At 41.7% G+C, this 24,169-nt stretch overlaps 1 protein-coding gene across 2 annotated transcripts in view; it reads right to left on the minus strand.

Moving 5' to 3' along the window:
• The window catches only part of LOC310933191 (protein VCF1), a 29,890-nt gene extending 5,725 nt beyond the window's left edge, over positions 1-24,165 (minus strand). The window contains exons 1-3 of one of the 2 annotated variants that reach the window (XR_014592947.1): positions 23,649-24,165; positions 22,681-22,801; positions 20,578-20,956 (exon numbers count right to left, since the gene is read on the minus strand). Coding sequence is in view for 1 of the 2 variants with exons in the window: in XM_083896617.1 (XP_083752743.1) it covers positions 20,738-20,956; positions 22,681-22,801; positions 23,649-23,665 (357 nt within the window). In the remaining variant the exon portion in view is untranslated. Of the gene's footprint in view, positions 1-18,673; positions 20,957-22,680; positions 22,802-23,648 lie in introns of those variants that run through there. The other variant, XM_083896617.1, reaches the window with a different exon arrangement.
• Between the last annotated feature and the right edge of the window lie 4 nt (positions 24,166-24,169).

Raw genomic sequence — 24,169 nt, forward strand, 5'->3', positions numbered from 1 at the left:
GACAGAAAATAAAATACATTTAATAATGTTTAAAGTTAAATTACAGTATAATTTATTTTGGCGTTTTATAAACGATATATATGAATAATTTTTAATTGTAACATAATGATGTTTAGATTAAATATTTATATTAATATACATATGCACAGTTTTTTTGAACAGTCAATGTGGATGTTTTTACTTTAACTCAAACAGTAAATTCTTAAACATTTCACACATAATCCAATATTTCCTCACGTTATTACTCTGGACTTTTGGTTATTACAATATGCTAAATGTTGACAAATGAAACCCCCCCTTGTGTGCACGCGTGTGATTGGCTGGCGCGCTGCCAGAGCATTGTCAGTCACAGAGTGTAAACAAGGCTCTGATTGGCTGATGGCCAGTCCGCATTGGACTGTCTGAAAAAAAAGGCAATAACTGGCCCCGCGGTTTCAAGGCGTCCCGAGTTAGATGATGAAAGGGGATTAAAAAAAAAGGGAGAGAGAGAGAAAGAGAGAGAGGGAGAGACAGTTTCAAGGCGCCTCAAAGGCGGACCCCTACTGGCCCTGCAGCCATATGAGTCAAGCGCGAATCAAAGGGAATACTGCACACAGAGAGAGGGAGGAAACTACATGTCGGATATTTGATACAATCGAGGTTAGTTTTCGGACAAAATGCGAATCCGCGGTGGTTTAGGTGAAAGAAAAGTTATGAAAACAGGTGAAACATTTCAGGTTTCAATGCTCCGTGCACGCGAGGAAAGAGAGAGAGAGAGAGAGAGAGAGAGAGAGAGAGAGAGAGAGAAGAGCGTGGATGTGATGGAGAGAAAAATAACAGCTGCTCGGACTCTTTCGCCATGTTTAAGTGTTTCTGCATGAGGTTTGTCCATGTGGGGTAAAATGGTGTTAATGTTAGTAATGTTAGTGTCAATATCAGTGTTATCTGTTAGAAATTGTTATTATTATTATTGTGATATTGTTTTGGGAATAGTGTCGCATGCTGTTATGGTCTGGTTGTTGAATTCAGATGAGGGTGTAAAAAAGAAAAACATGCATGAAGACATAAGACTGTAGCATATGATCTGATAACAATACATATTTAAAATAAAAGTGGTCATATTATGTCTACTTTGTCAGAATAATAAAGAGTCTTAATGTCCTTCTCATTTGCTTTATTTGCACCACACAGTTTTCTCTGCAGAACATTATTAGTTAAATTAATTCATTAATTTTAATAATTAGATCACATTAAAAAAGAATGGTCTAAATAATATTAATTTTAGACGAAAGGGAAATTATTGCCACTATTACTGTGTGTATTTGCAGTCGTATATTGTGTATTTATGTATTCTTTGGTCCAAAAAGTTTCCTGCCTGTATTCATATTAACCAGCCACACATATTTATATATCATATATATATATATGTGAGTAACATTTTCATATTGTAATTTACCACACACACACACACACACACACACACACACACACGACTGATTTCTTCACACAAAAAAGTCCAGTTTTCTGACAACAATTGTCCCTGATCGATGAGCCCTGATGATTGACAGTCTGCGCCCCACGTCTATATTCAAAGGACGAAAGGACCCTTGGATATTACAAATAAGACAAACTCATTTTCTACCTTTGCTTATGTTCCTCACATTAAATCCTGTGCTCGACAGCAAAGCATTTTCCAGCACGGCTGATCGTCTAGAACGTTTGACGGTGACACACGACTCCACGTCCTCTGCCATTGTTCTGAAGCGTTTAAAACACAAGAATACATTTCTAGGTTTTCTTCACATTTCTTTTTTTTTGCTGGAAATACTGAAAAACATGTTTGCATCTTCTGACCTGCGTAATATTTAATACTCTACATCCTACTAAAATGAGGGAATGCATGACTTGGGCTTGGTTTGATTGAGTTAAATCTTCAAAGCCATGATCTAATATAATTTTGACACATTAGCAGATATCCTTTGAGCAGTGTATGTGTGTGTGTGTGTGTGTGTGTGTGTGTGTGTGTGTGTGTGTGTGTGTGTGTGTGTGTGTGTGTGTGTGTGTGTGTGTGTGTGTGAATATTGTGGACCTGACTGAATATCAGCTGATATTAATTAGTAATAAATATAGTTTATTTGAGTAAAATTTACATAAAATAACATACAATGGTTTTGTTATGGATAGTGTGTTTGTGTGTGTAGTGAATTGTAGTGTCGCTGTATTCTACACCAATAACATGATCCATGTTATTGTTTTTTTTTTATTTTCTCATGTATGTTCTCTTTGATAAAGGGCAAGTCCAAGAGATGCCTATAAACCACATCTTGTTACCTCGTGTGACTGAAAACAAAAGGTCTGTGGGAGCGTGCAGCAGCATCAGCAGACAGCACTGGGAGATACATTACAGCCCACACACATACACAACATATAGTATTTTGACAAATGACCATATAAATTAAGTTTAAAAAGTATAAAAAGAGAACTAAATGTTTCCTTATTTATGGTCTTGGCTTTCACCGGATTTCTGAAATGAGGCATATAGGGCGTTGGTCTATATTGATGGAGCATATAATCATTACAAGCAGACAACTCCTGTGCTCTCCTCTGGTTTGCCCTTCTTTACCTTGAAGTTCACTGACCCAAGCAGCACTGACATCATATTTTAACCCCCTCCATTACCTCACAGTTTCCCTCGCAGACAACAATGTATTCAACTCCCATGTTTTTACAGTGAATAGAATGGTTTTTAAATGTATACACAAACTGTCTAAATGTTCCACTGCAACCCAGGTGGACCATTGTCTCAAACCCACAGACAAATAAATATATTTTTTTTTTTTGTTATCGAGTCTTGTGATCGTGGACATCAAACGCAACAACACAAGAAAAAACATTGTGCGTCCATTATTAAACTCATCTGCCGTGCTGTTACCCAAGATATGCAGTGAGGGGTGCCGGGCAGCACTGTGTGTGTGTGTGTGTGTGTGTGTGTGTGTGTGGGGGGGGGCACGTTGAATGATGCTTCCATGGTCATGTGACCAAGATGGCTCTTGTAACTAAAAGCTCTTGTTTGAGAGAAGAAAAGGAGGTTTGTGGTGTGATTGATTTCTCCCCCAGCTGCAGGTTGGAGAAGCATTGCATAAGCATCACATGGGCCCCGAACTGGGCAGCGATCATGGAGCTCAGTTCAGGGCTCCAGACCTGGGTCTGTGCGTGGCTGAGTCAGCTCAGCCCTATGGGCTTCCTCCTTTCATTCACACAACTCGTGCTTTATCCTTGTCCTCTCAGGACACCCTGAACTCTTTTTTGAAGATAAATAATCGGGACATTCAGATTGTTCTTGTTAGTTTGATACAGAAATACAATAATAATACTCAAAAAAAAACAACAACACATTAACTGGCAGTGAATGACACATGACACGGTGGAGATTGGATTATTATGAACACATAATGAGGAAGTAAGGAGAGTGAGCTGAAGCCACTTCTCTTAAAAGAGTATGATCCACACCTTTTCAGCAAGAGAGACACAACTAATGCAACAAGAATATGTGTAAAATGAAAATCTACAAATCAAAATTGACATAATTGAACACAAAATGCTAAGATTTAACTCATTGGTCATGTAGGTCTGTAACAACAACACATTTACTGATCAATAAAATGGGAATCGACTTCTAAAATTGACAACTATTTTGTTTATTTATTATCGGTATCTTTTTTTTAAATAAAAACATAAGCGTATTAAATGTGAATATATCAAAAATATTTTTGCCCACATTTAAGGACTTGAGGAGATTTGGGGATCAATTGTCATTTGCAGTCATTTCATGGATGAAATACCTTTTTGATTAATCCAAAGAAAATCATTGACGGATTAACCTATAATGAAAATAATTGTCAGTTGCAGTTCTACGTTTGTGTCAGCCGCGCTATTTAAAGAAAACTAGATTAAAAACATGTCTGAGGCCAGACAGCAAAAACCATATCAGAGTATAAGAGTGGCAGCGTCTTCCTCTCTCATAAGTTACTGAATCAAGAAGGTGCCCAGACACTGTCACCAGCTCCTGATGAAGAATCAATATGGATTCAGTGATTCAGGTCTTTTGCAGACGTTTGAATGCAGGCCAAAAGTGAGAATGGGAGGCTCAGTAGGAAAAGGTGTGGACATGTATCTGCTCTAACAACAGCTACAATATCAAGACTTAAGTGAGGCGAATCATGAAAATATGAACGTATGAACAAGTCTCTCATGTTTCAGTCTACGCACACCACTTTTCCTTTTCTTCTAAGAATCTCTTCCTCTCATCATGTCTCTGCGATCACTGCCGTAAATCCGGCTCAGCCTCATCACAACCAACAAATCAGTTTATATGACATGTATACGCTTTTCGCGTGAAGCGTCCAATTAAAAATGTCCTCTGCAAAAGCCTAAACGTGTTTCCCCGGGTCGCCATTGGGCTAACGGCAGGTGTAGCCTTTCTGTCATATTAATATCACCTCCCAATGGCCGATTGTGGTTCCAACATAAAAAAAAAAAAATGAAGAGCCATATTTCACTGTGTCCCAGCACAGGGCCCCCCGTCTTTTTATAGATCTTCAAATATGCAGTTATCACTCTCGCTGCCCACCTGACATGCCTGCAACATCTGTCAGAGATAAAAGTTTAACAACGCCAGATCGTGGCAAATGAAGAGCAGCGGACATGGTCATCTTCAGACTAAGACTATTCTTCTACCATTAACACACAACTTACTTTTTTATACATTCAAATGGTTTGATTGTTACCAATAAAAAAGGTCGACCAAAAAAGCAAGGGAGAAAAAAATAGGCATATTCTTTTCAATATACATAAATTCAGCATGTCAGACATTTGATTTAACTACTAGATATGCAATGAGGATTATTTGCAAATGTTGTCAGCATTCAGTAAGTGTTATCTTTTTTTTTTTTATTAATCTCCACCAGTGCATGTAAATATTTCTCTTTCTTCTTGCAGAAATGTAATACCGTTGTATTAATTCAAAGCGAAGGCGCGCGTAACATCTCTTCGTTTGTATGTTCACGAGCAAACACTTGTCCCCCTCTGACAAAAGATATTGCCAAAGATTAAGTTAATATTATTATTTGACCGAGGAGCCGCGATCACCGTCCTCAGGAGGACGTGACACATGGCCTGGACCAAAGGACAGAATAATGTGTGGCAGAGTGAATGGCTGCACGTGCTCATTAGTTTCATTAATCACCAGGGACAGAGATGCCTAATGATAGAGAGACCGGGGACTTCACAGAGGGAGGAGGGAAAGGAGGACGTGACAAAGATGAAGCAAATTCTCCAGAATATTAACAGCTGCAGAATATATACTGTATATAGTTGCTGAAATATGTCTGTTTTGGGCATATCGTGATTCTGGCGAAAACTGCGGGGGTTGCAAAAGTGTAATTAGGTTGTCGTTCCAAATTGTCATGTCATAATTTAACGCCACGCTCTCACACGAGAGTGTGTGAGGGAACTGGGCCGAGTCTGCTCCCTTGTGCAAACAAAGAATATCCGTGGGGATCAAATAGGTGTGTGATATTTTTCCTCGCAGAGGTTTGACTGTGAGCATCGTCTTGTAGCACTTCAGCTTGCTTGCTGAGACGTACGTTGCCCCGCCATAGCACACACACACACACACACACACACACACACACCCACACATACACACACAGCTGAGCCTCGCACCAGATATCAGGGGTGGAGAGAGGCAGGCGTAGCCCATGCAGGCAGCTCCTCCACAGTCTGTTTGGTGGTGGGAGTGGGAGGCCCTGAGCCTGGCCATCCCTCTGCAGCAGCACAGGCTCTTGGGATAGTCGTGCATGGCGAGGGCAGGCTGTTTGATCAGCACATATTTTTAATTGGCTCCGGGCACCCTGGGGTGTCAGCATTGCCACGGCGTAGACTCCTATTGCATCTTTTCCTAATTACAATCATTATAAATTCAAGGCACATCATAAAGGATTAAATGAGACTTGTGTGTATTTTATATCTGTTAGTCTGTGCAAGGGTGTGTTGTCTCCTTGATAGCTAACATGTATAACTTAATTGTTTTTACCTCTCAATAACAGTAAAAGGAGCACGGCGCTGAGATATGGCTCGGCTAATCAAATGACGTGAAGGTATCAACGTATCCACCGCGAAATACTGCGGAGAAATAAGTCTCCAATGCGTCTCGCGGAGAAATTGATTATGAGTAAGAAAAACTTAAGACGTCGGGGAGCGTTGAACCTGCAACTTGTGTTGAATATTCACATCCGTCCTGCTGTGCGAAGCGGCTTTAACAAGGGCAGTTTGTCTTGTTTGAAATGATTGATGTCACACAGACTGTGCATCTCTGTGGAGAACTATTTTTGAGCGGCGCGGAAAACAAATGGTTCAGGCGAAACTCGCGTTTTCGACGTCAGTGGACATTCTGTTCGTCACCGCTTTTGAGGCGAAACAAAACTTCTTCTTGTCTTAAATTAGACGCATATAGATGATGATGGTGCTATATTTAAGAAGAGTCATTATGGGTTTATACTTGTGCATTAGTGGGCTAGATGGGAGTGGTTTCCAGTGCCCTAAACAAAGGAGGCTTAAATCTCTTAGTATCTACCATTGTCACTTTGCCCCAAGGGAAACCACAAAACAAGGCAGTGTTTCTTTGGTCTGATATTGGAAGCTGGAGTTCATGAGGGCAAGATGCATGCGTAGACTCTGAGCCGGCTCTGTTCGAAAAACATGCCCGTAAAGCCTTAACACACACACACACCCTGACACAAACATTAACCCAATATGACATTATGACAGAGAAAATGACGACAACTTATAAAGGTAATAACCACGTCTGACCAAAGTTGGAGCTGAATACCGCAGTCATGAGCCATGAGAAGAACCTCAGGGATGCATTCAGGGACAATGCATAAGAGTCGGGAGAGTGTGAGCCAATAGTTATGGTGATCAAGACTGATAATGTCTCTTGTGGAACACAGTGGGACCTCTATCCACATCAACATCCAATAAAACTACAGCCGGTCTTTTAATAGTTAATGGGCATTATTGTTCTGCAGTGAATGGACATGCTATGGGCAGGCAGACACAAATATCACAAGGCTCAACTAGTCACGGAGAGATTTCCACTGCTTTTTTATACATATTTAAAAAGACTATAATTGTGCTTAATAATATTAAGAATGACTTATATCTGGTCAGAGATTAAGAATGCACATGGACATTTCTCCACTTCCTTCGCGTTGCTCATACATAATAAAGAGAAGAGATTTGTTTTTTGTACCAAAAAGCCATCGCGTGGACATGTTTTGAAACGCGATTGCTCGGTCTTCTACTGAGTCATGGAGGATAAACAACAGAGCGGCGTGGCAGAGGACAGCGAAGTGAAAAATGGATCAGAAAGATGAGTGAGGGCGAGGTGTCTCCTCACCCATCGCCGTCCGGAAAAGTCTATTCATCATTTTCACGTCTCGTGTCACGGCTTACTTTGGCAATGGCCAGAAGAGTGGCAATGAAGACACGGAGGATTGATGAGGTGCAGGCGGGGGTGCCTAGCGGGGGTTTGGGGTGGAGATGGTCAGAGCAGATGTTGGCGTGAGGTGGGGCCTGGGATGGACGACAAGGGGGACCCGATGAAGGTCACGATGTTACGCACTGCCCCCATTAACTATGTCCATCTGCGGACATGCATAAATGTAGGCCACGCGCAGAGACTGGACGGAGGTTCGATGCGTCGTCATGGCAGCTCCGCACGCGCCAATATCCAGCACAGCATACTCTTACCGTCCAGTATTCATAACACTGCAAATGAATCACAAAGTCAACATACTGTACTAACATAATGTAATGGAATTATGCAGAGAAAATTAATGTGCTCATTAATTTTCTTGCCAGACCTTGATACCTCTCCTATGTACCATAAATGAATTTACCACCGGCAGCTGGTTGGCTAAACCTTTCCAAAATGGACTGGAAACAGGACGGAAAGGTAACAAAATCCAACAACCAGCACTTCTAAAGCTCACAACTCCACACTATTAACAAAAGCTAAAGCGTAAAACTCGAGCATTGTGATTTTATGGTTTCCACTCTTTGTACTAATACGAGCTAATAAGCCACAGGGGTTATAGCTTGATATTACGCGGTTAGCTATGCGAATGGTCTGACTTTAACTGTTAGTCGACACAGTTCCCTCTCAATATTTTGAAAACACAAAAGTGTTTTACACTTACAGTTTTACTGACGGACAGATGTTTTTAATCTGCACCGTCGTGGGAGCATGTGAGCCATTAATTAGCTTAAAGAATCAATTAATGTAATTGTTTTATTCGTTGTTTAGAGCATTTTGTGCAGCAACATGTTACATTTATGTGTACTAGCATGCATTATGTGTTTGCAAGTTTCTTTTTTTATTGATAAATCTGGACAGGTGCCAGCAAAAGGGAACTGCTGGGTTTCTAAATGTAAAGTGCCTTGAGATAAAAACACCGGTTACCGCTTGCACAGAACAAATAACATTTAATTTAATTGAAATGAATTGAGTCAGGCTGTACCTCGAAGATACTTTATCTAAATTGTAAAGTAATTCACGTCTTCTCTCTGGTGGATGCGTGTTTGCAGGTCCACATCAGCAGTCACAGTGAGACTTGGTAGGCTCCCCCCTGTGGTAAAACATCACACAGCTGTAAAAGACCACAGTCTGCCAGAAAAAGGAATACACCAAAACGGGAAAAGGGGGAACTGAATTCAATTCGTTGCCAAGAGTAATACTAAAACGGTGTTTCCTCTTCCCACTCGGGCCTGTCTTTTCACTTCTCACTCCCCTGCTGGCACTGGGCGTGCTCCAGTGTGAAGAGCGTGGTTCTCCCAACTCAGTAGCTGATCAGAACCAGGTGGACAGGCCTCCATGTGCTTTCCATTTGTGCAGGATGTAAATGGATTCAATTAAATCCAAATGCACAACCTGTCAGCCAGGGGGAAGTGGCAGACTTTCAAAGGCCATTAGATTATGGACAGGATTTGGAATAAAAACTTCAGTGGCCCAGGATTGTGCCATTAAATTGGTTGATGTGAAACTATTGAAGTGATTGGAGCTTGCATGCTGACTGTGCAATAATAACGCGGGTACGGAATCTGTCACCCCCCTCTCATATCAACATTAGCAACCAGCCCCTCTTTTTTCTTCCCCCCTCATCTCTCTCTCTCTCCCTCTGTCATGCACATACACACAGATTTAAACACACGTCTGTAGTATATATTCCCAGACATTTTGCAAGTAGTCACACAAACTTGTCCGTATAACAAACAGCAGCCGTTACAAACAAGCCAGCATCTTTAAAACCAAATGTCTCCGTCAGCGGCGGCTGTCAAGAAGCCCAGCTATAAAAATTAAAGACTTCCATGCAGCGAGCGGACCAACTGTAACACATCTCCTTTGTTTTGAGTGGCTGGAACAATACGATGTCCACTGTTCAAATTCAGTTTCCCTCACTCGTCTGTTGACTTAAAAGCGCTGCTTTGTACATGCTGTAATACACTTTTTAAAGAAGACACTTCGAGATGTGTCACCTACACTTCGTGGACTGCAGCGAGGGGGAGGGGCGGATGGCGTTGAAAACAAAGGACTCGTCCCACAGATCCAAGAGATGGATAGAAGCGAAGGGTTCAGCCGACCTCCTATGATTTTAATGTAGAGAGCCTTTACTTTAACAGGCCTGATATAGAAGTGAATCAATGGGACATTTCTCAGCCATTATTATCAATCACCATTGCTTAAGACACCCTAATGAGCTCATTAGATAAGACGAACAGCAGATTGATTGCAAAATGGGCCAAGTAAAAAGTAAGATGTAGGAAAGTAGAGGGTGATGGAGGAGAAAGGAAATAGGTCTCATGGATCTCCAGAAAGAGGAATGGGACTGTGAAATGAGTAAGAGACAGGCGATGCATCTCGGTTCTGCATTTTTACGATTTCAAAGTTCTTTTCGCGATTCTTCGAGTCTGTTTTTGCAAAACCTGCACGAGGGGGAGCCAGTTCTCCAGCTGCTTTGATGACATTTAGACATGAGAAGGAGGGAAGAGGAGACAGACAGAAGAGGCGAGAAGTAAAAACAACAGAGGCAGAGAGAGAGAGAGCGCCACACAAAGTCAGTGAAATCACAGAGGCGAGAACACAAAGGAGGGGAGAGCGATGTGTACGAGAGTGTAAACGATGTGATTTGAGGAGACATTTGTTCCCCTCGCGCGAGCACGATGGGCCATTCTGTCTGAGACGGGGGGAACGTAAGAGAACCCTGCTGGTGCTGGATTTTTTCGGCTGCTGCGGCACCACAGTGGGACTGAAAAGTGAAAATGTGTAAGAGAAGGTCAGCCTTAAAGCTGCCGCAACCTTCTCTCTCTTTTTTTTTTTTTTTTTTCACCCAGGACAGAACAGATGTGTTCATGACTCCAGCTGCTGCCAGATGTGGATACAGCACCATCTGCATGAGCGTTTTACTGTGTGTGTGTGTGTGTGTGTGTGTGTGTGTGTGTGTGTGTGTGTGTATTACTGTAAAAGCGGGCACTAAAAGCTGCCACTCGCATGACTCAAATTGAATAGCATCACTATTTTTTGCTCATTCAAGTCGAAAAATCTACTTCTCAGATTTTTCTTTTAGTCAGGATTACAGCAGCTCCTCAGTAGCTTCAAGCTGCACGTTGGCACTATTTTAAGCACACACACACACAAAAAAAACAGCTTAATGATTCATTTCATTACAGTGGATTATGTACATAGAGTTAAAAGCATCTTGTCACGTTCCTGCATTAAAAAAAAAGATCATAAAATTGTAGGTGGACAAACATACTTTGATCTTATATGTGGTCTGGCACATACTGGAGACTGCCTCTATTTATCAGTGGATCCACACACTGACAGCATTCATATAAGGTGAATTTAGGAATTCGCTGACAATACGCCTTCCTATTTTCGTAAATTAGTACAAATACGTCCTTCATTTCTGACTCTTCTATGGGCTCGTTTTCTTAGAAACATCCAAGCTTTGGGAAAAGGATATGATGTTGCATAAAAAGCCAAAAGAGGAGAATATCTGTGTGCGATCCTCCATTGTAAAACCTAATGAGATATGAGTGTTATGAGACCCCAGGAGATGGCAGATTAACATGTGCAAGGGGCAATTTTCACCATTTAAGTTGGTAACTCCGCCGCGGTGCCCTGCTCCACCAGGCGAACTGAATGGTCTGAATAGATTTTTAGCAACCTTCATAAAACCAGGACTAAAGCCACTTCACAAAAGGGAGAACAGCAACCAAGCCAATCAATTAATGCACCCCAACAATGAGCAGCATAGACAAGAGAGAGAGAAATGCTTTCAGACCCCGGTGTCTCAAACTTGCTCGGTTCCAACATTCTGTGACACTGAAAGAAAGAGTCAGGGTCTAAACTCTCTGTACGTTCACGGCTGCTTTCTTTGTGTGTATGCGTGTGTTCCAATGCATGTGTGTGTGTGTGTGTGTGTGTGTGTGTGTGTACTGAGAATTCTACCATTGAAAGACTACATTCAGCTGAGCGCCGCGCTCTTTAAATGCCAATGAAAATAAAGAGAGGGAAATTGTAGGCACTGTGAAGCAACAGGGAAAAAACCAACAGAGCGAGACGGAGAAAGCAAAACCTCACAGCACCAAGAGAGACTTCATAAGGTTTAGCAGCCCTCCACTCAAATATATGGTGGCCATAAATCCTCCACTTAATGTCCTTTGGGCTCCACTCTTTATGGGTAGTGACAATGACAATGAGTGACTTTCTTTTTAAGAAAAAATGTTAATCAACACAGCAAATTTCAAACGAGGCTGCGCCTGGACAAACTCCAAGGTTTACTTTTCCGAAAAAGTCGACATAACGCTCCGTTGCACTACACAAGACTTTCTGATGGATGTAAAATATTATGTTTCCACTGAAGTTTGGAAGGAGTAAATCCTTAAATAGAGCGCAGATACATGATACCTTTAGCGTTGAGAAGGCCGCATTCAGTGAAACATTTTGTGTTTTTTTGGTGTTGTCTCTAGTCCCAAATGTGGTCCTAAAAAATGACGTTTATTGCGACAGTTTCATGAACAACATGACAACAGAAGTTGTGCTCAGAAGTATAAGCAGTGAAATATGTTACTCATGCCTCAGACATGTAACAGCACTCATGGTGAAGAATGATCTCTTTCAGAATGGTAAATTATTAATGCAGGAAGCTGATGGGAATATTTTAAAGTAGTTGGTCAAACTACACTGCACAGTCTTGGACGGTCTCAACTCCAACTATGCATCCTATTAACCTATATTTTTAAGCAAAGTTACAACAATATGACATTTTAACAGTTATCTGTCAGTTATCCAAACACAATGACTGGAAACGTGAAGACAAATGTTCTGGTCTGGCCCTGAAACAATTTCACCCCATTATCACGTCTGAAGCTTGCTAATAATGTAGCTTTGAGTATTTAATTGAACCTATACAAACGTATAGTGTAAAAACAGTTTGCCATGTCAAATTTTCAAATCGACGATTGATATTTCTTGGCTCCACAAGCAGTTGCCAGGCAACCAGTGGAGAATCCTGAGTTTCTTAGCGTATAAACTTATCCACTGTATCGTGCCCTCAAAAAGTCCACAATGACATTAGTTCAGCTGCTATGGTCGGCATGTTTACTGCTCTCAGCAAATGATGCAACAGTGCAGTGCGGTGCAGGGGAGGATGGGCTCAGTCATCATTCACACAGTCATAAAATGTCAAATTGTGATTTTTTTTTTTTTTTTAATACTTTGATTTCTGTGCAGATTATTAAAACCAGATTTACAATGTCCATCTGAGGAGTCTTGATGCTATTGGACAGAACCAGGCTGTTTATCTCTAAGCTCAGCAGCTTCTAGCCGTATATTTAACATACAGACATGAGAGTGGTGCCCATCTCTTTCTCTCTCTCTCTCTTTCTCTCTCTCTGTGCCAGAAAAGGAATAAACTAGTATACTTTAAAGTGGTATCGCAGCAGTTCAGAATTCATAAAGTTGGGAGTCGGGAGAATTGGAAGATTCTGGTTAAAACTGAAGCAGCAGACACAGACAATATATCCTGACTTTTAGTCCCAAGTGTGGGCCAAGCTCCAAAAACTCCCCTCCACTTTGTAATGTGGGTTCAATGTGAACACATCTGCAGCATTATTGACATCATCAGAGCTTTTTTTTGTATTAAGAACTCTGACAAGATCCCTCCAGACAGAGCCATGTGAGAGATTAGACGTCTGTAGTGCTAAAGGTCGGACTGAACGTGGACATTATCAAGAACAGTGAAAGTGAAATCTCTTGTTTGCTGTATTCAAGCACAACAATCGGGCCTGCATTGGGAGAGACTTGTCTTTATGTGTTTATTGCTCATGAGAATTCCTTCCTCTTGCGGTTTGACGGTTTTCCTCGTGTTTTTACAACGCTCGCCCCCGTCACTCACCGTGGCATCGAGGTGTTTCAGCAATCGTGTTCATGCCCAAACAATACCCAGTCCAAGGATTACTCACCGTTTTCTTTGGAGAGTCCGTTTGTTTTTCCTATTTTCTACATGCATCCATGACTCCACGGACTGGGGGCTCTGTGATGTTGTGATGTCAGCCTTTTCCCTCCATGTTTCGAGTTGTTCACCAACAGTCTTGATGGCTCATCAAGTTGTCATGGGCTTCCAGCTTTTACAGCATTCCTTTCTTTATGTCCTGAGAGGGATTTTTTTCCTTGGTGCAGACTGAGCTGTAAAAAAAAATGAGCCAATGAATAGACCAAAAGCTTTAAGGTGAACTCAAGGCCAGGTATGTCGCGCTGGTATTGGAGGAGTCCTGCCGTCCCTCTGAGTGTGATGCCACTTTGGGCTTGGCCTGCCTTTTTGGTGAAACAGCAGGTGGGGAGAGTCTTTAGAAGTTTGCCGTGGGGTTTTATGCGTGTAAAAACAAAGGGTTTTGTGATGCAAGAGAGAGAGATTGCCGTGTGGGAGGGAAAAGGAGGAGGAGGAGGAAGGAGGAGAAAGTTTGGTCGCCATGGCCTTGGTTTCATGTTCAACAGAGGAGTGATCATCAAGAAGGAGGAGGAGGAGGAGGCGGAGTGGGTGCTTGTGACTGAGTGACTACTAGCCCAACAGACATGATAGATGGCTTTAATAACCTCTGGCTGGTTTTTTTTTAGTGTCCTCCAGGATTTGTTGTTATTAAGATCTTGGTCTTATTATGATGACCACCTCTTGCACCATCTCCCACATCATGCTGGGCGTCAATCCAGACAGTCAAAATAAATATAAAGTCAAAAGCCCTCCCCCTGTACTTGTGCTGATGTGGCACTTGTTGATGGTGCCAGTGTGTCTCGGTCCTGACCTACGACCACGTGGCTTCGCGACAGTTAATCATCGCGACAAAACAAAAAAACGTCCTGGGCGTCGATCACCTGTTGAATCGTTTGAAATCTGCCGTCTCTTCAGCCCCGTAGCCGCTGATCTAACACCGCCACGTTACGATAATGACGATGATGGCTTTAGTAAGCATTTCTATTATGAAAAGAAAGAGAGGAGCTCACCGGGAATTCATGTAGGACTGCAGGACCCATAAAAACTCATGCTCATCGCTGCTGAAAGACAAAATGAGAACGTTTTATTGTGCTCAGGTTTTTTTTTTTTTGTTGCAAATAACAAACACTCTCCTTTAGTGCGTCTAAGTAGCTTCAAGCTCTATCAGAGCATAGATTTGGTGAGGTGAGGGCCTATGTTTTATTAATTTGTAGATGAGCTCAGCTATTGATGGCATTGGCGACCCATGGGTTCAATTAGGATAATACAAGGAGATGGGCAGATTATGGGCAGCTATTTAAGTGAGAGTATATCTCTTCCTGACAGTTATAGTCCAAATGCAACAAATTGCACCTCAGCGGCCTCGAGCGGCGCCATATCAGTCCTCTGGTGGTGAAACATGCCAGTGTGGCAGGTCAGCCATGTGGAGACAACATCAGGCTGTGTGTGAGCCATGTAGCCCTGTGCGCTAACGCAGGACTGGGTGCGGCCTATTCCCAGTGAGTTAATAGGGGCCATTTAGAAAACAGCGGTATACGGAGTGCACGCTCTGCCCAGCCAACCCTTAACAGTCCCACTTAGCACAACTCGCTCTAAACTATTGCTCTTCTGCTCCCCAGCATTGAGAGTGGTGACAGCTGAACAGGGCTAAACTGAACCACGTAAATATCGTGTTTTTACAAATGCAAGACGGGGTGTGGGAACATTCACAAGCAGCCATAAAAGGAGGAATGGCTGTGGTCTGTATGTGGGACAAGAAACGGCACACAGCCTTTCTTTCTGTCTTTTGGACCGAACATTTATTATGATTGATCGCGGCCTTGACTGTAACTTCGCTGTGCAATGAAAACAGTCTACTGTACATCGTCTCTGGAGCACATTGTGTGAAATTGAATAGTGAGGCCATAAAGTGGAACTGGAGACACTGACCCAAGCATGTCAAGCCTGTCGGTTATCTTGCTTCTCTACTCGGTGCATTCAAAGCGAGCTGAGAGAGAGCGTCTGCTCTGTTTGGTTTCCCTTACTTAAGGAAATCACGACTGTTTCTCAGCTGCTCTGGGACAGCATGTTTAGGCTACAGTCAGTGAGATAACACAGTCCTCCTCTCAACACCCTGACAGCAACACTTGGGGAAAGAGTGTGCACTAACAACAGCAGTGTTGACCTGACCAGAGAGGATATGAAGAAGATCCTCCTCAGTTTTAGTATAACTCAAGAGCAGGTCATTTCAGTCCGACTGCTGTGCCGTAATAACCATACATTTTCTATTCTGACAGCCTCTTCCCTCATCTTGTATCACCTGGATTCCAGCGCCCACCACCTGGTAAACTGTCAAACACAAACAATGTTATTTAAAGGTGCATTATGTAATAAAACTAAAGCAACTGGCCATAAAATCCTCCTAATGTGTCACAGAGACTCAGGAATAATGTTCATATAACAAACTGAACTCACCAACAACAACAGTACAGCCAAAATATTTGCATTAAAACATTTTTTTTTGCAGACTGCAAATCATGTTTATGTTTTGAAATAATGTTTTAGCATGTGGCGCCACCTACCGCCGTCTACCAGTCATTGCAGTCAGTAGAGTCTCAGCTGCCACTCAAGCACGGGTTGCCAGTTACATCATAAAACGAAACCTAAAAGACCTCCGTATTTTGAATTTGAATGTAGTAACCGTTTTTGGCCACATTCTTACAAATGGCACCTTTAACTCCCTTACACGCATTGCACAAAATGTAAAATTTTGCTAAATCTTTCCTAATGGTTGTAAAATGTTCGATAAAGTCCTGCTGTGAAACCAAAACAGACTTAACACAAGGAGTTGTCTGGAAAGCTTGCAATAGCAGGCTACACTACCAAAAAAAAAAATTGTAATCGATAAATCCCGCGCCTCCAGGCAGAGCTACACCGCCAAAACACTAGAAGTCGAGAAGCGAATCATTCCGTATGACCTTTGTGACGCGGATCGCAACAAGTAAGATTTTTTAAAAAGTGTCTCCGAAACAATTTATGGTAAATGCAGGAAACAACCCAATATCAACTGAATATCAATGCATCATTCTTAATTCCTGACCTGTGAAGTACTTCATCATCCAGACACACTAACCCTTCCCTCTCCTTGTTCGCTTGCCACAGCTTTCTCCATCCCGCGCTCTAGCCAAGCCGGGGCAATAGGGCACCGCTAATGTGCTTGGTGGGTCATTAATTCTACGGATGGTCATGAGGGCAGCAGAGCAGGCGAGCTTTGCTGTTTGATATTGGGGCGAAATGGCGGCGGGGAGGCAAAGCAGATGTTTGTGTTGGCCAATACAGGATAACGGCGTACTCCATGCCAGCCCAATCACCATCTCATGCCAGGCAACAGCTGCCCAAACACAACTCAGCCAAACTCTGGCAAAGAGAAGCAACGGTGACCAGGTCAGCGATTAAATTACTTTTTTTTTTTTTTTAATGTTCCAAAAGCAGTGACTTGAAGGACCGTGGTGTGACTAACATCCTTTTCTTTTAATCTCAATCTTGGCTGTGGGATTATTCAAGGAGGTTTTGATTGAAGCAGAAGGTGAAGTGGGGAAAAAAAAAGAAACATACAGTAGTTTGTCTGCTTGCTGTGTGTGTGTGTGTGTGTGTGTGTGTGTGTGTGTAGCTGATGCTCACAGGGCATCTGCCTTTGAGGACAGATGAGAATCTTAGCAGAGAGGACACAAAGAAAAGGAAACATAGACTAACCCAGATTTTTTTTTTTTGCTGGCCATGGTAAAAATACAGCAATGTATGCGCATACATAGACCCCAGAACAAGGACAGTTCATTTAACTCTCTCCTGCCTCTCCACTCAGCTGATATGAGCCATTCATCACCGCCCACCTTCATATCTGCACGCTACAAAGAAAGGACAATGTGTGTATGAATGTGTGCGTGTGTGTGAGAAAGAGGAAACAGATTAGGCGGGGAGAGAAATCTTGGAAGTATCCCGAACATTCTGATCCTGTTGTAAAAACCCCCCAACATTTATGAGATGCACACTGTTGAGAGATGTAGCTTGTGCCACAGCAAGACTAAGTGTGTGCTGCCCTCTACTGCTCTTTTTATGTACATGAACTTTTTATTTATCTCTTTTCTTAGCCACTGAATAACACCAGCCGCTGCTGGATAGTGTCAGTACAATTGCAACTTGTATTAAAAGGAAAATATATTAATTAATACTGTATAACCATGTTGTTTAATGTCAATTTTCTTACACATTGAAACAAAATGTTGCTGAAACACTCACTGAAACACTCACTGAAAAGATGCCTGATGGTAATCTGTATCCTTGAATTTGTATTTTTGTGGAAGTGAAATTAGTATGATCAACGAGAACACTTATTCATCCTGCCGTTTTCTGCATCGCCACATTTATTTCATAGCACTCAGGATATTTCTAATGTGATATTTGCTCCTCGATTCAAATACCTGTTAAAGAGAGAGACATAGACACAGGTGATGCTCAGATGAAAAGTTCAATTACTGCTCACTAATGGCGCCTCCGTGTCTCCGCGTGTTGTATTTCTTTCAAGATAATGAGGCGCACACCTGAGAAAAGAGACACGCTGTCACAATAGAGAAGGATTGTTAATCCTGAATTATCACTGGTCTCACTTGTCCCGACCTTAGTAGAGGTGGAGCAAGGGTATCAAAGGAGGCCCAGAAGTAATGAGGACCTGCCATAGCCGGCTCAGTAACCGTGGTTACATATGGTGCATTAATGTATGTAATCTGTTACGAGGTCTGTGAAGAGACAAAAGACGAGGATGTGTAGTGTGCTAATTATAGAAACCTGACACTGCTCCTCTCTCAGACACAGGTCATATCTCATTAATGATGGGTCGGACTGGGAAGGAGGAGGGGGGGGTGTCATTACTGGCTATTTGCATTTGGGGGGAAATTATTACTATGTGCACATACTGAACGAGGAATGCAGGCATAACCGGCTTCTCCTCAGCACAGATCAAAAAGAGCATCACATGTTTCGTGTGTATAGAATAAGAGTAACAGTAGCTTTGTTCCAAAACATTACGTTTTATTTATTTTTTTTGAAATGAAGTGATATTTACAAGAAAAGAAAAAAATAAAATAATGGCAGGTTAATGTCATGTGCATTTACAAGATACAAAAATATTGTAAAAAATAAAAGCAACCACATCTTCCAATTCCTTCCTGACGCAATATAGTCAAAACAAAAATAAGCCGAGCTCACTCCCTGGGATTAAAAAAAGAAAAAGGTCCAGGGCCTACCCCACTTTTAACTGAAGATGTGCACAGCCATGTGGTCAGTGCTTGTACCTGGATGTTCAGTGCACACGGACATTCATGCAGCAACCATTGAATGGTGGTGCACAGGCAGAAAGGCTCGTCTGATTTTAGAACACCATTTCTAGTGGCTTCCACGATATTGCAAACAAAGCCATGGGATTGTGGTTTGGTTTCTAGAGGCTAAACTGAAAACGCCTCTGGACAAACGACATTTCCCAACATGCTCAACTGCCATGTCAAAGGGAGAGAGAGAGAGAAAAGAAGAGCGAAACGCAAAATTTGGGGGTTGTGGAGTTCACGAGTGTTAATTTTGTCATTTATCCAGAGAAATCACTTTTTCAAGATCACACAACAAGAACACTCATGATCTCAATATAGTTATCATTTGAAAACAAATCTGTATTGACACAATTATTAGATAAGATTCTCAAGATGAAGTACGCCTCAATTTACTCCACAAACACAATGTAGTGTCAACGTCATATTGCTTTATGTCATGGTCAGCGGGTTAATTAACAGATGACCAGCACAGGAGAACCATCACAACTTAGAAGAGAGATGTTATAGTGACTTTACTTGGACTGTTACTTTGGTTGTAATCGTCATCAGGTTATAACAACAGCGTTTAATTCTGAAATCAAACATGAGGCCTCATAGTGAATGTGGCAGTATGAAAACACTGTGTGAGCACTGAGAGGAGGGGAGACGCTACAACCAGATGACACGAAGCAAAACGCAAGCAGGACCCAATGTCATTCTGTCATGACTTCTTTTCAAGTAGGCGTCGGCTTCCTTCCATTGGGTGTTACATTGTGTACATTGACCACATTAGTTTTTGACAGATTCTTGTCCAATAATCATGAGAAGCTCAGGTGGGCCATGTTGACTAACAAAGTGCACACTGGTTGAAATAATTTACTTTTGCCATGCCACGAAGAAGAAGAAAAAAGGAAAGAAAAATGAGTGCTTGAAAGCAACACATGGGGACTGTTAAATGCCAAAGCTGCACAATAATTATAGTTAAATACATAATAAAAAGGTACCAGATTTTTAAACTCAAAATTAGGGAAAATTTACACCTTATTCAATTCAATCATTTTGGCAGTGAAATTGATTCATTTTCATTTCTGATCCAAACAAAAACCAAGCCACTTCATGGTTTGACTCTGCGTTACTTCCAAGTGGAATCTACGGACAAGATATTTAAACACTATTCACTAACAAAATAAGGAGAGAAAAGAGCTTCCTCGGCCAAATTACGACCCATGGCATCTACAGCTCCCAGTAACAGAGGCCCCTTTCTGTATATGAAAACAAACAAGCAGCCCAAGACAAGTGCAAATCCTCCCTGAGACTGGTCCATGTACTAACACAGACAGGTTCAGCAAAAAAAAACCAACAACAATCCTACTAGGAGACTAAATCAATCACACTAACCTGCCTAAAATTGTGTTTGGTGCCATTTGTGCAGCTCCAGTAGCACTATTTTCATACAACATTTAAAACACAGGGGTTCATCATCTTCGTCATCATCAGTCAGTCACTAAAAAGGCTCTTGGAGCGACATGTAAACCAAACTTGTCAGAAATCCAGTGGATCACAAAATATGTTTGAATGGATCACACAGTTATTATTGCTAACATGATTATCACTTTGATTTATTTGTATGGTGAACGCCCTTCAGATACCTGACAAGGAGCTGGTCTCCAACCACAGATATGCAGAGCTGTGAGATTTCACAGTAACTGGAGATGGGTGGGGAAGAGCTAAGTGAAGTGATTCAGCATGTGGCGGGTCCAACACACTTTGGTCTCTTGGCCGTCCGGCTGACGGACCGACGGCGAGTCATCATGTGTCTCTGACATGGTGTCGGCTCTGCAGGCTCTGAAAGTGGGCCTCCTTCAGGACCCGGTTGATCTGCAGGTAGGATACCAGGTTCGTGGAGCCGGGAAGTTCTGAAGAGTCGCCAGAGCTGAGGGGGCTACAGGAACCCACAGCACACCGACTGCTACAGCTCCCAGCTGCAAGTTCCGGGCTGCTGATGCTGCTGCTCTCGCTGTTGGACGACTAAGACACAGATGTGAACATAAGCAGTGTGCTCACAAACCTTGGCCTTTGATTGAGACTATAAAATACTATTCCTTCACCATCAAAACATTCCATGATCACCTGGCATTACATTTTATATTTCACTTTGTAAAACTGGCCCTGTAATAGGATGGCAACCCAGCCACCCTTTGCTCAATGTCAACTGCTGCAAAAAGACTGTAGCGAATTCTGCCATACATGTACATGACAAATCACATAGGTCTAACAAAAGATGTGTTCATGCACAGCATTGAAAGTAGGTCACCCAATTTTTCTGCTCTGCGTCACTGCTGTTGACAAAGACCTAAAGCATAGGTTTTCAGGTAAATTTGTTCCTGCATATAACTAAATAAATTATAATATATGGTCAATGTAGACAACCGATTATTATACAGTGTATACACAGGAATCCTACAAGTTAATTTCAATACCTTTTTGAGACTTTTTCAAGAACTTCTCAAAATATTTTAAGACCTGTAATTAAATCTACAGAGCACAACCATACAAAGGAACTCATAAGCTGGAAAGGAACAAAGCTCGAAGAATACATTAAACCATAGACAAGGTTATTAAAATTAAGTAGTAACACTTGCAGCACCTTTGCAAGATGCGTAACGTCACATGTACGTGCGTGGGCCCCGAGCCAATCTTGCAGGGCTAACATGCATGCACATCTTTGTTTTTAACAAACGTGGGGAGGAAAATAAATAAATAAATATACTTTTTGCAGTCAAACTCTATTGACATAATGTCATACCTTATGGATATTTTTCAGGGCCATAATTTTCCCAAAATTAATTTAATAACTTTTAATACTCTTTAAAGAACCTAGGACACCCCGTTATAAATTCTGTCAGCGATGGATAAATGAAAAGATACCTGCAACACGTCTTGTGAAAACATGTCTTCCCTCTACTTCAAAGCCAAACTCTGATGTGGTTGTTTTGTGGTGTAAAATCAAACACCTCTAATACAGTTTGTAAAGCTGTTCGTTACCTTGTCATTTTAAAGTTTTATGCCACAAGTAATCCAAACCTACAGAATTATATAGGGTATTACAAAATATGGAGTGCAAGTGACAACGCTTCAGCATGATCATCTTTCATTGAACACAGAGATGGTGTTCTATCTTTAAAAAAAACCAAAACAACAACCACGTCACACAAACATGTTCCCAGATATTTAGATTGAGGCCCTCTAATGTAATTTGAAGAAGAGGGCCTATCTATACATTCCTACTTCTTCCTACTTCTTCCAGACATGTGCTAAAGCGATAAAGAAAATATGTGGCATATGCTCATCAGCACATGATTGCAAGGATTCCCCAGCATTCATTCACAAAAAATGTGTTTTATGAGATCAAGTAATACTACAGTACTGTTCAATTTGCATAGCTTGATTTCTGTTTGCGAGTATAAGCAGCTGAAACTTAAAAATAGTTCAGATTAAACAATTTTTGTCAAATCTGTCAAAAGAACATGTTACCAGTGATATAACTTGACAGTTAAACCATCAAATTTCTAGATTTTGGTGGTGATCCAGATTCAGGATTACACTTTAAACAAATATTAACCTTGGTAGAAGTTTGCACTCTTTAAGTGCTTTCTTGAGTTTGGAATGATTCCGAATAGCATCAATGTAATTTTTGCGTTACTCCTGTGAACCTAAGCACTTGTGTAAAAGCAACTCAAGTTGGTATGTACCTCAGAGTCCCAGGCATCCCGGCCTGTCTCAGGAGAGAGAGGATGCGCTCTGCTTTGCCTTTTGGCCTGGGGCACCAGGTGGCCGCTCTCCTCATCACCACCGCCACTGCGCTGTCGTTTCCTGTATAAAACCAGATCAAATCAGATTTATGGTAATTTTGCTGTACACATACATACATAGAATAAAACGTTGAATGTCCCTTGAAATTAGGAATGCACGGTATTGTAATGTTTGCCAATATCCACCATGCTAATTGGATGATTGGATGTGCTTGGGTCATTTTGTCTCTTCTCTAAATCTCTGTTGATATCCGATAATACATTTTAAAGCCAATATCTGCAGATACTGATTGACATTGTGTCAATGATACTGTCCATCCCCATTAGAAATGTTCTTATTCCATTGCACGCAGTGAAATACAGGTCACTGGTAGGTGACAGGGATCACCACCATATTTTAACACCCACCAGTAGATGTGAAGCACATGACAGGTGTCAAACCAAAGTATTGGTCCTGGCTCGTTTCTTCAGACTCAATAAGGCTATAATCAGATTTTGTGACCTTCAGAAAATTCAGTGCAGATAAATGACATTGTTCATTCATCCAGAATAGATCACAAAACGTATACATCCCTAAAAGACACACTCAACGGACAAAGTGCTGTTAGTGAATATAAGGGCATAAGCAGACATTTAAAACATACTCATGCAATAACAAATATGTACACAGTACATGCCTTTCCAAACTGAAACGAAATGTGAAAAGAACGGTCATATCTTCGACTCACACTTGACGCATAACGTTAGTGACAAGACACTAATCCCGATTATCTGTAAACACGACGAACTGTCCTGAAATGGCTGCTGAGAGCGGCTCATGAAGGCCACAGTAGATACTCCACCACTTCTATCACATAACACTAGACCGACCGGTTCATGTTGCGTTGTCCACGCCAGGACTCACTCACCTGTTGTCAGTCAACATATGATGACACGAAATCAGTCAGCTCTCCTTTTTTGTGTGTTTCTTAAGACTTGACTGGAGGACGTGGCGAGTCGATGTTGCCGTCTCGAGAACCGTAGCTTGTACGATGTCCGCCGATGGCCTAGTGCCGGAGTTAGCAAAACTAGACCTTTTTAGCTAGATAATTACTCCAGATAGTGACGTGGCGTTATAGGTCATCCTGCCAGACCAACGAAACGATCAAATATACGGATATAGGGCAACGGCTACACGATTAAATTGTTAAACCACCAGGTTACCTAGATAACAAGTCATGCTAAAGCCCTTTATCATTGGGTACAAGCTAATGCTAACGTCAACGCGAGCTAGCCTTCTAAGCTGGTGCTCTTCATATGTTTGCCGACTCCAACATTGGAATTGGAGAGAAATTACGTTCGTTTCTTTAAAGCAATACTACAAAAAACGTTGTACAATAGCCCGAGAAAAAAAACATAAGCTATACTGAGCTACTGATGTTAGCCCCAA

Source organism: Microchirus variegatus (assembly GCF_963457635.1).
Source record: "Microchirus variegatus genome assembly, chromosome: 10".
NCBI classification, from domain to species: domain Eukaryota; kingdom Metazoa; phylum Chordata; class Actinopteri; order Pleuronectiformes; family Soleidae; genus Microchirus; species Microchirus variegatus.